Consider the following 14,688-nt stretch of genomic DNA (forward strand, 5'->3'; position numbering starts at 1 on the left):
ATTTTTTTAAGTTGTGAGCTCCCAGATGGGTGCTGGGGCCTGAGCTAGGTCTCCTGGAAGCCTTCAGTGTTCCCAACTGCTGGAGAGTCCTCTCTGGTCCCTGAAAGTGAACTATTTTTGCATTTTGTTTTCTTCATGTATATTGAAAAAAAAAAAACCAAAACCCAAAAACCAAACAAACAACAAAAAACCTACAAAATACACGAGGGGCCAGGCAGTGGTGGTGCAACCTCCACCACCACCCAAAATTCCACAACAAAAGCCCTACAAATTACACAAGAAACCAACATCAAAATATTTATTAACAAACCCTGTGAGATATTCAGGTCAGCCATGTCAATATTGAAGTTTTATTTATTCCTTGCAGGATAACAAAATACAGATTGCACAATTTGTACACTACAATAAATATGATTAATTAGCAGCAGACTCCGACCTTCCTCTTGGTTTCAAAAACTTGTTTGTTTGACTACGATCCAAGGAATGTCTAAGGGGGAAACAGAAGCGTAACTCATGAGCGAGCGTCAGCGCCACTGTCACCATCATCACAGCTACGTTGTGTGTGTGGGTGTGTGGTTTGAGTGCACGTGAGTATGTGTGTGATGTGAGTGTAAGTGCATGTGTGTTGTGAGTGTGGTGTGTGTGGTATGAGTGTGTCTCTGTGTGTGTGCATGTATGATGTGAGTGTGCGTGTGTGGTGTGTGTGTGGTGTGTGAATGTGTGATGTGAGTGTGCATGTGTAAGTGTGTGTGGGTGGTGTGTGATGTGAGTGTGCGTGTATGGTGTGTGGGTGGTGTGTGATGTGAGTGTGCATGTGTGCTGTGTGTGTGGTGTGTGAATGTGTGGTGTGTGAGTGTGTGTGAGTGTATGAGTGTGGTGAGAGCCTTGTGGACAGCTCTCCCCCCCCCCCTCCATGGGTCTTGGGGATCAGGCTCCCATAATCAGGCCTGGCAGCAGCTGCTCTTCCCTGCTAAGCCATCTTCCCAGCCCCGCCTCAGTTTTGAAAACAGAGCATGAGGCTCAGCCACGGGGTTAAAATACACCTATAAAAGCACCTAGCGTGTGACAGGTACAACTAGAGAGAAACAAACTTTAAGGGTTGCAAAGTTGTCTGGATAGTCTCTTTGTTTTAAAGTTAAATCTGCTGTCATGATGTCAGCATGGGTGTCATCGATGTCCACCTGGTGGCACTGCTCAACAGTGACTGAAGTCAGTTTGCTGGCACCCCTGGGAGGGGGTGACAGTCAGAGCTGGCCTGGGTTAGAGGGCCTGGCTCGTGGAGGCTGTGCCTTGACAGGTGTTCCCGCCCCTGATGCTCCAGGACTAGAGACCAGCAGCTTGGTGACGTCATGCTCTGTCTTGCCACAGGCTGAGAATTCAGTAGCCATGGACTGCAATCGGAAGAGGTGCCAAAGCAAGGCTTGCTCCTTTGTGTCTGTCCAACAATGGCTAACCAACACAGTCACAGAGCACGGCTGACCAACACGAACACAGCGAGGTCTTTATGGACGGTAACTAAATACAGTGCACTGTGGTGTGCCAAGAGGCCCTGGGGATCCAGTCACAGCGGGGCCATTAGGCAGCAAATGACTCAGGCAGGTCACTTAGCCTATGGGCTTCAGTGACATCATGGTTGCTCTAATATCCCGGTACAACCCATGGCTCATGCTTTGGGGGTGCTGGTGTCAGCGGATCAAAAGGAGCACAGAAAACTATGTGCACATAGGAGTTGACAACGACACTGGCTATGGTGGCGCATGCCTTTAATCCCAGTACTCAGGAGGCAGAGGCAGGGGGATCTCTTAATAAGTAAGACCCTGTCTCGGACAAAAACACAAAACCAAAAAACAAAAGGTGATCGTGATCATAAATGATGTTTTTAACCGTGCACGTCACTGACAGCATGGTCATGCTTCTTGTGTCTTTTACCACACTGGGTGACGTATGGGTGACATATGAAGGCCATGCAGGTGTGTGCAAATGCACTGTGAGGCTGGCATAGCACAGTGCTCAGAAGGAAGCCCACAGTGCTCAGTGAGTGTGCAAACAGTCACACTCACTGCTGCCAAATGAAAGACCAGAGGAGAAACGGCAGGGCTGGCAAGGTGCTCAGCACGGAAAGGTGCTGGCCTGACAATCTAACCTGATCCCCAGAATCCACGGTGGAAGGACTGTCCTCTAAATGTGTGCTCTTGTGCGTGTGCCACACACAGAGACATACACACACACACACACACACACACACACACACACACAGAGACATACACATACAGACACACAGAGACATACACATACAGACACACACACACACACAGAGACATACACATACAGACACACACACACACACACACACACACACACACACACACTTAACTTAAAAGTATGTAAATGGTCTCAGATCCGACCTGAAGCGGTCATCAGCTGGCTTACCTTCAGGATCTCAGAGGGAGCTGTGTCTGCTGGCACAGGCTTCCCACAATGCTTTGAATACTCAGTTATCAGAGATGATGCTTCATCCAAACTGTGGAACCAGAAAGAACAAGGCAGGCGTGAGGAGACCCTGCCAGAGATTCCTGGGGCGATGACCTCAGCAGTGTAGACCGATGTCAAAACATACAAGCTGTATTCTTCACGTAGATAAAGTCTATTATACGGATCAACTGCAACTAAAATTATCACTCACTCAGAAAGACAATGCACTCATGACTGGGTCTGAGGATGAACAGCTAGAGTCACGGTGTGTGGAGGGACAGGGCACCCTGGCATGACCAGCCGGAGGACAGAGCCATGGCACTGCCTCTGACTACACTTCCCTTCCTTGGCTCCGCTGAAGCAGCTTACTGCTTCTTCCCTTGTGGGCGTAGAAAGTCAGCTAACCGAGCTTAGCAAGAACCACGGCTTATGTAACACCAGCAACGTTCCAGGCAAGCACCTAAGGAGTCAGGTTGTAATTAGGGTTCAGAGCGGGACTACGAGACAGCTTCTTTAATGACCGGATGACAGACCCATGCCCCAAGGTTCCAAGCTGAGGAACCTGAACTCCAGGGAATGTAGGAATGCCACGGCTCAATAGGCAGCTTCGACCACACAGCTTAATAATGGCCATCTCTCTCCAGAATGGAGACACATCCTAAGGAAACTCTACAGTAGACCGAGGCTCCTCCCATAGGAACTCACCTCAAGTCATTTGCTAAATAGTTTACCAACTCAGTGACGTTGTCGGTGTTGATCACGTGCCGTTTCAACAACTGAAAATACTTTGTCTTTGCCAAAATCCCAAATTCCTTCTTATTTACGACATGATTCAGAACCAGACTTCTAATCTAAGGAATGACAGTAATCGTTATATTAAAAATGTGTTTAATTCTAAGTCCTTGGCTGAAACACACATTTCTGACAGTCAGAAATTGAATTATTGGAGCTCTGGGATTAAGCCTCTGGGTGGGAGGGTGTGGCCTAGCACAGCACACAGAGAGAAACCTACTGTGTTATGTGCCTGGGTTTTATTTTTAATGAGGAAGAGGATCTAATTACCAGTACTTATGGGTACAATTCTCCAGTGGGCACAACAGCGAACAAGAGAGCGAAGCACCTGTCTCCTACACTCTCCTGTGATGCTGGGACGGAACCCGGGTTCTTGAGTACGTCAGGGGAGTGCTCTACCACTAAGACCCAAACCCGGCCAGCCACCTGACTGAAAAAACTAAGCCCTTAACTCAGAGTGAAAGAATACTGTTTGGGGGATAAGAATGACCTTCCGTGATCAGACGGAGCAGAGCTGAAGTGGAACTGTCCTGACCTGCTGTGAAAGCCCTGCTAACTGGCCAGCGTTCATATGCTCCTCCAATTGCTGTAAAATGATCTGAGCATCACATGAATTCAGGAAATTCTAGAAAAAAAAAAAAAACACATAAATCAAAAGCGTTATAGTGATTGCTGTGCTGTTAAGTCTGGGAGGCTTATAAAACTTCTGTAAGGTAATCTGGGAGCTGGGCATGAACCCACTTGGTAGAGTGTCTGCCCAAACCAAACCAACCCAACGCAAACCAAAAACCCTAAACACCCTCCTCCTCTTGCTCAATCTGATTACCAACCCCCTACCTAGGGACCTTCCCCGCAAGGCCCACAACAGCCTCTGTCTTACCACACACACACACACACACACACACACACACACACACACACACACACACACACTTTTCTTTTCGGTGAGAAAAGAAAGGCCTAACTATGCAGCCCTGGCTGGGCGGGAACCGAGACCCAGCAGCCTCTGCCTCCTGAGTGCTGTGATGAAAGAGGGCAAAGACAAGGCCGCAGCTGCGGAGGACAGCCCGCTAAAACACCGTTTTTCTCCATTCGCTGTGCTCTGTCAAGAAAGTCCGTTTCTCACAGAAAACAGAATAATGGCCAAACGCACTTTAAGACATCCCGCAGCTGCACTTCAGTCAACCTTGTTTCTTCCCACTCACCTGCCTCACCCGCACTGAGTATCCCTGCTTTATGGGTTTGGTGAAACGAAAATGCCCTCTTCTGAGGGACAAGCAGTATGTATTGGCAGCCATAGAGGAACAACCAACAAGGTACCTTGATCTGCTGATGTCTTTTTTCAGAGTGGGGCATGAGCGTCAGACAGGTCAGTGCAAAAGCAGGAAGCTCTAACTGGACATACTGCTTGGCGACGCCCATCATGTCGAGGTCATCTGAAACTGGACATCTTTGAGAGGGTGGAAGGATTAGTTAATGGCTTGGCAGATTTACTAGACTACATTAGCCTTTCTCCATTCCCACAGATGTTTCCCGTCCACTGCCAATTACTTTAAGTGCCTATGCGCTGGCACACAGCACATTCTTACTAATAAGGAAGGAGCCTTTGAGAGCATTCCACATTGGAAAAAAAAAGAATCTTCCTCTAGGACATAGACTGCTGTCTGCCGTGAGCGCTGTGTCTAGACATCTGCAGATGCATTAAGATAAATTTTTAGATGCTCAAGCGGGGCATGTTGGCACACACTTTTAATCCCACACACAGAGGCAAAGGCAGGGAGATTTCTGCGTTTGAGGACAGCCTGGTTTACAGATCAAGTTCTAGGTCAGCCAGGACTATACAGAGAAACCCTGTCTGGGGGCGGTGTGGGACAACCAAAACGAGCAAAATTCCTAGACGCCCAGGAGCCACTGACCACACTGTAGGACTTAGCAAGGAGAGGCGCCTTAAACTTACACTTACCTCAGGCGCCCCTGAGGAGATTTAGGAGAGAATGTTTCAGTACATGTGGAAAGTGGGCATTGCAAAAACAATAGGTGCATTTAATGAAAGTAAATATTAGCTTAGGTCCCTTAAGAAAAGACACCATAGTCGCCCCTCTCTTATTTGTGGGGATTCTATGCTGAGACTTCCTCCTGCACACCTGTAACTGTGGATTCTCCTCAAACCCATTTCCTTATGCACACGTTTGCTATAACAAACGGTTTATCCATGTGTGATATCAAAGGTTCACTCTATAAACGAGGCATGGTAAAATATTAGTGACAGTAACTAGAAGGCTTACTTGGGACACAAGGGCTGTGAGAGCCACCAAGTCACCAATGGGCGGCAGGTAGCACACACAATGTGCTGTGATGGGCAAAGATGGGAGGGCATGCGATTAACTCATGCTACTCAAGAATAGTATGTAGGGCTGGAGGGATGGCTCAGCGGTTAGAGCACTGGCTGCTCACAGCCATCTGTAATGGGATCCGATGCCCTCTTCTGGTGTGTCTGAAGACAGTGACAGTGTAATTAAATAAATAAATAAAATAAATGCAATCTAAAAGAGAAAATGTTACACAGTCTGAGACTTCACAACTGTTTCTGGGGCTAGGAATGAGGCTCGGTTGGTCCAGCGCTTGCCTAGAATGCACAAAGCAGTACACAGAACTGGGCGTGACAGCACAAGCCTGTGATACCAGCATCCGAGAGCTGGAGACAGAAGAATTAAAGGTAAAGAATTAAAAGAATTAAAGCGCATAGATTCTGAGGCCTGCTTGTGCTACGTGAGACCTTTTCTTAAAACAAAATAAAAGAGTTTCTGAAGCTGTGTGTGAACATCTATAATCCCAGCTCTCCAGAGGTAGAGGCAGGAGGATCAAGAGTCTCAGCACATGGCAGGTTCAAGGCCAGCCAGGGCTATATGAGACCCTGTGTCAAAACAAAACAGAGAACAACATGAAAAATGGTGGTGGACAGGACATGACTGGCGCCTTGGAAGTAACCATGGATACACGGCCATTGTGTTCTAAGGTGCCCACAGGAAGGTAACGTCAAAGCGACAAGTCTCACTTTCTTGGTAAGAGAGCACAAGTCTACTCACTCAAGGATGGCGACGAGACTCTCACAACAGTCTGCTAACTGACTGGGCCTTAAAGGACAGGAAGCTGAAGAGAAAAGGTAACAAACCCATGAGCACGCAAACATCAGAATGCTATTGTCAGCCATGCATGGCGGCTCAGCCTATAATCCCAGCCCTTGGGAGGCTGAAGCTGTTTAAAGCTAGCCTGGGCTATCGTGCAAAACCCCGCCTCAACACAAAACAACCCCAACCTGCTATTGTGGGTGTTCAGAGGCTCCAGGCTTACCTGAGAGCAGAGGGATCTGGATTACACGCTGCCAAGCTTTGCTGAAGTAGGGAACCTGTGGAAATATGGCCCCTGAGGAGTCCTCGTCTAGGATACTAGAAACTCTATATCCCAGTCACAGAACTGGATGCTAGGACTAAAATCACACGCCTGTATTGAGCATGATTCCTACATGAGGCTGTATGACAACTATTGATACAGCAATACAGGGTTAGGTGTTAAGAGTAACCTAGAGTTGACTTAAAATGCACTGGTGAGCTGGCTCGGTGGGTAACGGTGCCTGTGGTCAAGCGAGCTGAGCTGAGCTGAGCTGAGTTTGAACCTAGGGACCTGTATGGTAGAAGGTGAGAACTGCCTCCCATAAGTTGTCCGAATGCTAGTCTCTCAATGTGGCGCGTGCGCGCGCGCGCGCACACACACACACACACTAATATAAACATGTAATAAAAACGAAATCAATTGATATGTGGCACTTGAGCAGAATGCCTTCTCGTATATGGGACTGGAGCAAAAATTATGGGGCCTGCAGGGTGCTGGGCTCCTAGTGTAGCCCTATGGGAACCAAGGGTCTATTATTATTACAGGTGACAGAAGAAATGAAGAACAAAAGTGCCACAGGTAGTGTTAGGTTACAGGAGCGGAGGCAGACGTGGGAGCTCGCTATGCGAGCCATTTGATGTGGAATGTCTAAAACAAATAAAGTCATGCAAAGATGAGGAGTCGCTGGGGCTAGAAGGGAAGATGGCTGCCAGACATGGGGACCTTTTTCTTCTTCTGGCAGTTCTGGGGACTGGCCTCACATATGCTACCCTTGGTCCCGGCCCAGCTCCGAGGTTTCTTTCTGAAGTGAGGAACAGTCCAATATTAGCTAATGGTGATGGCATTCAAGTTCCTAAACACAGTAAAGGCCACGTAATGATACACCTTTGACAAGGATGACTGTTTCCTTAGTGAACAATGGTAGATCTGTGTGTCCTGAGAGTGGACAATTACCCAGGCCGTCCTGTCACCTTTAGAACTAGAGCAGTAACTCAGTGGTTAAGAGTTCTGGTGGCTTAAACACAAACAAGAGCTCAGTGCCCCGTACCCACGTCAGGCGGCTCACACAGGGGAGCTAATCTAGTGCCCTTTTCTGGCCTTCTTGGGCACAGCACGCATGTGCACACACCCAGACTCACATACACATAATTGAAGAAAAATGGCACTTTAAAACATTTTGTTTTAAAAACGTAAAACACACTTTTAAAAAAGATTTATTGATTATGAGTACACTGTAGCTGTCTTCAGACACACCAGAAGAGGGCATCAGATCTCTTTACAGATGGTTGTGAGCCACCATGTGGTTGCTGGGATTTGAACTCACGACCTCTGGAAGAGCAGTCAGTGCTCTTAACCGCTGAGCCATTTCTCTAGCCCCGCATAGAATGTATTATGTGTACACACGTACGTGTACACACACACACACACACACACACACACACACACACACACACACACCAATGTTTGTATAATAGGAAAGCATCTCTAGGAGAAGTAAAGGAGAATCTTTGTTTTAGTTAAAATATTCTTATCCTGTTCTAGTAAACTAAGAATAAATTACCCACTTCTTTTTAAAAACATGCGTGTGTACGTGTGCTAGGGAGTCCCAGGACAACCTGTGGGTGTTCTTTCTCTCCTTCTACCAAGTGGACCCAGGCTTTGAACTTAAACTGTGAGGCCTGGTAGCAAGCACCTTTCCCATGGAGTCACCTCAGTGTCCCCTAAATAATCTACTTCTGTACGCTGATTATGAGGTGTGCGGCTCTTGAGACTGAACAAGATAAGAGACAGACCCCAACTTTCAAGATCTGTAAGGTCTGTGAGGGGGCAGTCCAACCAACATGCAAACAGAATAAATGACACCGTGACAAAGGCTGGAGTAGTGCCAAGTGACTCATACAGTCGGGGACCTCAGAAAGCAGAGCCTAGAGAACAGCAGCTGAGGACGCTGGAACGCCATCCTACGCCAGTTCACTCTTTACTAGGAAGAAGCTGATGGCTCAGCGCAGGACACCAGGAACTACCTAGCACAGAGATTACACTTAAAGGGTAAGCACAAACCTGCCATAAGGAATGGACGCTAGAAATGCAGGACAGGACTTTCCTTAGGTAAGGGATCTGTAAAAGAAAGAAAATCCCAAAATTAAAGACCACCAAAGTACTACATTTCAATCTGCCAACAGAAAATAATAGTTTTTTAAAAACCATTTTAAGATATGGCCTCACCCACGGCTCAGGCACCTTAACTTCTTGGGCCATCCCAGCGGTGGTGGGACAGCAGGGACAGCCACTTCTAACAATTGTGATTTTTTTTTTTCTCCTCTTTTTTGAGACAGAGTCTCATGTAGTACAGGATGGCTTCGAGCTAGATATGCAAATGAACATCACCTCAAATCTTGAATTCTCTTGCCTCTACCACTTGACTGCTGGGATTTCAGACTCAGGACCCCGTGTTCGGTTTTTGTGATGGTGGGTATGGAAGCCAGGGCCTCACGCTGCTGGTCAAGCAGCCACCTCAAGGTCATTCTGAGTTTGACTCTCTAACAGTCCTCAAGTATGGCAATCCCAAGGACAGATGTTTGCACCAATACACGTACACCAATAGCTGGTGTTAGCTTAGTAACGTTAGGATGTTGTGCGTCAGGAAGACCCAAGTCTTACCATGTTGAAGCCCAGAAGCTTCTGCAGGAGCCCATTCCAAAGCTGCAGGTCATAGATTTTGTATTCTAAGCAAAGCTCTGCCACCAACCGTACTGCCTAAAAGCCAAAACACCAAACAGAAAACAGTAAAACCACATCGCTTTGAGACGTCAGTCAGTCCAACCAGCCTTTTGAAAAGGCAGGGTACCTTCATAAAACACAATAACCTATAAATGTCTAATGCCCTGTCTCCAGCTCCTAATTAAATAATAATAATAATAATAATAATAATAATAATAATAATAATAATAATAATAATCATAAAAGCCTAGCCTGCCTGCTGGCCTCAAACCTGCCCCAGCACCGACGCATCCGTGACTAGTCAGTCTCCCAAAGGCGAAGGCATGAGAGAATGGCCCCTCCCCCTAGGGCGGGCCCTGGAAAGAGGTATGAAAGTGCTTTCCTGCTTGCCAGCATGAGTAGCCTATGTACTCTAAGAATGGACGGACCTTCCATATTGCCTTACTATTCCATTTTGTGGGCTGTGAACCTACGGAAAGGTCTAAGGCACTGGACCTACTGGGGGTCAAGGGTGTCTGGGCACCCGCAGGGTGGTGGATGACTGAGTGACTACGTAAAGACAGGAGCACCACGGTCGGTGACTCTACATACCATAGGTTCGTGGCTGTGGTTCTTCCACAAGCCCTTAATCATGCCTTCTTTGGGACTGTTGCAGAATAATTCATATGTGATGGGAATATTCAATGTCTCGAATGATGCCAGGAAAGTTATACATTTCAGATAGGATCTGGAAAGCAGAGGGGTCTGTAAGGATCATTCTTGTGGCTCACATTTAAATCTAGAACAGAAACTACTTCGAGGTCCAGAGAGCGGCCTTGCTGCTTCACGTCCATTTAAGCTTCAGTTATCCTCACGGCATGCAGCTTAGATACAAATCAATTTGAACAAGAAAACAGCCAGCTTCTAAATGTCGCCAAGATGCTCTCATAGGCCTGATTCACCTTTGCTTAAATACCAACCAACAATCAAGATGCCGGGCCTGAGTTTATATAGCAACCAAGAGGTATTCACGTAATTCACTCAGGCCTCAAAGCTATGGTTCAGATACAGGCAGATAAAATCTGTCTGCTTCCTTCTAAAGCCATAGACCAAGTCCTACTTACTTCATTTCTTCGGTGGGCTTTTTGAAGAGAGATTCTATGGTTTCCTTGTCAGCCAAGTAGAGGAGGCACTGAAGAGCTCGTGCTCTGTGGGCAAACGTTAGCTGCCGTATGCCCAGTGTCTGTAAAAACAAGAGGCTCGGAGGGCCAAGCTGCACACCTGTCGCCTCAGTCAGGCAGCTGACTTCGACGTAGGTAATAAAACATCCCTCCCCTTGGTTATTTTTCCACTTGAGCTCAGTCATCTCTGTCTGTTCTTAACCAGCATGGAGCAGAGCAGCTCAATGCCACCCCTGGAAGGAACTCCTGAGACCCCTTTGCTCTTTGCCTTTTACACGATGCTGATTTCTGCACTGCTGGTGCTAACGCGGTGGTAGGTGAGGCTGGGCAGAATCAAGGCAGTGACCCCCAGCTGCTCTCAGCCACAGCCAGCAGTGGAAACCAAAGAGGGCTTCCCCTTGAAATGCTTTTGATCAAACACTAATGTTTAATTTTTTTCTAATTCCTCAACTCCTGTATATATCACGTGAAGGAACTCACCTCTGAACACATCATCGTTAATTGTTGATGCATTCATTGGTGTTCTTGACAAAATGGACTGTTCACTTATAGAGTAAATCAGGAAGAGAGCAGCTCCCTGTGGAGCCTGCGCTAATCGACCATTGATGTAACATCGGCTGTACTTAATGACTAAAGGACAGACTGCAATCAAGAACCGTGCTGACCTTACATCCAGTGTCTCAGATTTCCCTCTCATCCTTCTCAGGACCACGTACCCCGTGGTTCCTCACCCTCTATTGCAGCTGCTCCACAGGATAGTTAGCTGGGTGCAATAGCTCACAGTTGCTATCTTAGTACTAAGGAGGCTGAGGCAGGAGGATTGCTAATCTAGGTTACACAGTCTAAGCCAGACTGGGCCTCAAAAACAAACAAACAAACAAACAAACACCCTTCTCAATACCAAACAACCAACAGATTGCTATAGGAAAATTCCCTTAGTAAAAAAGTAAAAAAAAGTTAAAAAAAAAAAAAAAAGGGGTTGGGGATTTAGCTCAGTGGTAGAGCACTTGCCTAGGAAGCGCAAGGCCCTGGGTCCGGTCCCCAGCTCCGGGGGGGGGGGGGGGGGGGGAGAAAATTCCCAAAGACTCAAAAAGAGTTTGTGTGTCCCCTCCTGGAGACTGCAGTTTCCCACAGGTAGAGAGGCTAGTGGGTGATTAGGGCCAGCGCGGGGTCATACGGGGCCATGGAGGCAGGTAGAGCTTCTTCCCAGGACTAGTTTGTTTAGTTGCTTGGTATCAGGAATGCTGACCGATCAGGGAGTTAATCACGGACAAGCGCGCCTTTGAGAGCGACCACAGGTGCATCAGGTAGCCTGCTGGGCAGACGCTGAGACTGAGCGCTAACTGGAGCACAGTTCGTGGAGAGATCCCCGCTTATCGGATAACATAACCCACAAGTGTGTTAGGGAGCGTTATCTGAATTGTTTATGAAGCCAAGTGTGAGAAACACGCCGGGGGGAAAATGTCAAACAGAGATGGCGGTAGGTTCTGACTGCGTCTCTAGAGCTTACACTTGTGGCTGAAGTGGCGAATACGAACAGCATCCTGGAGCTATAATCGATCGGGCGAGCCTGGAGGAGATACACGACTCTGAGGGAAAAAAAAGAAAGACATTTTTAAAACTTAGAGATGGATCCCCAATACAATGGAGCTGTGACTCCACCCAGAGTAAACAACATCCTAGGTGTCAGCCAGGAAGACGTGGGCCAATGGCGTTTATGCTTTGCCTGACTGTGTGTCTGTGTACAATGTGTGTGCCTGCCCATGTGTCTGTGTACCATGTGTGTGCCTGACTGTGTGTCTGTGTACAATGTGTGTGCCTGCCCATGTGTCTGTGTACCATGTGTGTGCCTGCCTGTGTGTCTGTGTACAATGTGTGTGCCCGCCCGTGTGTCTGTGTAGCATGTGTGTGCCTGCCCGTGTGTCTGTTTACCATGTGTGTGCCTGCCCATGTGTCTGTGTACCATGTGTGTGCCTGCCTGTGTGTCTGTGTACAATGTGTGTGCCTGCCTGTGTGTCTGTGTACCATGTGTGTGCCTGCCCATGTGTCTGTGTACCATGTGTGTGCCTGCCGTCTGCAGAGACCAGAAGAGGACCAGAGACGCCCTGGAACTGGAGTCACACATGGTTGTGAGTTGCCGTCACAGCTAACGAGGAGAATGGTCAGAACACAGGCTGCCTTTCACAGCTCTCCTCTGTACCACAGCCACTCAGCCTTCCGGTATTATCGATGAAACTGACACAAGCCACAGTTTACAGCAGTGAGTGTCACACATGGGAAAACCTGTTTTCACAGGACCTAGGAGGACCTAGTAAGTGACACCTCTTAGATTCTAGCCCTGGGGCTGGCCGGCCACTCCTAGGAAGGCCCAGAGGGATTAGTAAACAAGCTGGGGGAGGGAACCTTTCTCAGTCTTTGGAGATTTCTTCTGTCACTGTTTGAACTGCCTGAAGGCTTTCCCCATCATTGGTTCAGCTCAGTTGGCGGGCGCTGTATATGAGCTGGAAAGGCGCACCTACCCTTAAAAGTCTGAGCAAGAAACCTGCCTCAGTGGTTGGTGCACGCCTTTAGTCCCAGCGCCCAGGAGGCACAGGCAGGCGGATCTCTGTCCCAGGACAGCCAGGCCTACAAAGAGAAACCCTGTCTGGGGGTTGGGAGGGAAGCCTGGCTTGGTGCTGCATGGCTGTCACCTAAGCCCTGTGGAGGCTGAGGCTGAGATTCCCAAGTTTAAGATCAGTCTAACTTCCTATGTTGGAACAGGGTTTTACAAACCTGTTGAAACAACCAGGCTGATCTTTGATTGACAGTTGCTAGGAAGTAGCTAGGGAGTATCTAGGGCATGGGCCAAAGACAAGCCGTGGGGCCCTTCCTGGTACTTGGGTGCAGCTTGGGTACTGCTGCAGGTCAAGTTTCAGGCTTTTCTTTTAAGATGGAGGCCAGTCCCAAGATAGAGTAGATTTGGCCTCTCACGTACACAGTTAGATCCTGACTAAAAAAGCAAGTAACAACTTCCCCTCTCAGACATCCACCGTTTCCAAACAACGGCACGAGGTGGGGTCCAGAACGAAGGCGGGCAGAGAGCACGAAGGTGGCCAGCTCTGCTCAAAACTGGGAACAATCAGTTTCTTGTTCTGGGCTTCGCAAGTCTGTCTTCACTATTTGATTTTCAGGGGAGAGGAAGCCACAGGGCCTCCCAGGCCTCTTGGCTCCTTTGGTCTAGGCCAGGGGTGGTAAGGAGCCGGCGGCTTGCCAGCACACCCGCTGCCCATGCTGGAGTCAAGTATTGGTAATGGGTTACCACATTCCTTGATTCAGGCTAGATACAGACTTCTCAAGAGAAGGAGCAAGAACACTGAGACTCCGCACATTTAAAGGCCTACTCTGTAGGCCTGGGTCTCAGACAAAGGATACAGTGTCGTCTTCTACCTGAGCCCTGCCAGTTTCTAGAATTCCAGAGTACACGGTGCCTAGGGGCAATGGTTCTGGCTGACAGAAGAGCTTCCCTTAGCCTGGCACACTCTGCTGTGGAAGTCTGAGAACACTCATAGGGGTTCAAATCCAGTGTTGGCGATGGACTCCCTCCCCAACCCCCTGAGCCCAGCACTGACTCTTCTGAGACACTGAGATTCCCTACTGGGTGTCAGGGCCAGCACAAAAGGAAAGCGTACCTATGTAGCACTTCATCCTCTTCAAGCTCAAAGAACTCCGATGCTTTCTTTGAAAACAGAGAAGAATAAAAGTTAAAAGTTGAAGGTTGTGACCATGCAAACTGTCACCTTAGTGTAGTATAACAGACAAGAAAACCCAAATTAGAAAACTATTTTATGTGGATGCCATACTGTGATTAATTACTTGATGATACTTTCTCTTAGAGGAAGGGTCCACTCTCACTCACTCACACATAAGTTCTGAGTACCTCTTATGTTACAAGCACAATTCTAAGCATGGCCTAAGTAAATAAAACAAGCATTTGGATGCTCGAGGAGCTTACGCTTGTTGGATAAATTTTAAAAGGAATGGAGCCTGGCACGGTGGCACACACCTTTAATCCCAGTGCTCAGGAGTGAGGCAGGTGAATCTCTGAGAGTAAAGAAAGCCTGGTCTACAGACCAGACTCCCCCCGCCCCCCAAAATCCAGAGATTTATGTGGTTT

At 48.0% G+C, this 14,688-nt stretch overlaps 1 protein-coding gene across 4 annotated transcripts in view; it reads right to left on the reverse strand.

The window, feature by feature from the left end:
- Window positions 1-284: 284 nt before the first annotated feature.
- Kntc1 (kinetochore associated 1) overlaps window positions 285-14,688 on the reverse strand; it is a 70,640-nt gene continuing 56,236 nt past the window's right edge. For all 4 annotated transcript variants that reach the window (XM_008769228.4, XM_063271315.1, NM_001107140.1 and 1 more), the window contains 13 exon segments: window positions 14,204-14,250; window positions 12,046-12,124; window positions 10,479-10,597; window positions 9,967-10,102; window positions 9,316-9,411; window positions 8,716-8,772; window positions 6,616-6,670; window positions 6,351-6,414; window positions 4,585-4,714; window positions 3,800-3,889; window positions 3,178-3,323; window positions 2,431-2,521; window positions 285-487 (listed from right to left, as the gene is read on the reverse strand). In XM_008769228.4, coding sequence (XP_008767450.1) covers window positions 470-487; window positions 2,431-2,521; window positions 3,178-3,323; window positions 3,800-3,889; window positions 4,585-4,714; window positions 6,351-6,414; window positions 6,616-6,670; window positions 8,716-8,772; window positions 9,316-9,411; window positions 9,967-10,102; window positions 10,479-10,597; window positions 12,046-12,124; window positions 14,204-14,250 — 1,128 coding nt within the window. In that variant the 3' untranslated portion in view covers window positions 285-469.

Source organism: Rattus norvegicus, chromosome 12, assembly GCF_036323735.1.
Source record: "Rattus norvegicus strain BN/NHsdMcwi chromosome 12, GRCr8, whole genome shotgun sequence".
NCBI classification, from domain to species: domain Eukaryota; kingdom Metazoa; phylum Chordata; class Mammalia; order Rodentia; family Muridae; genus Rattus; species Rattus norvegicus.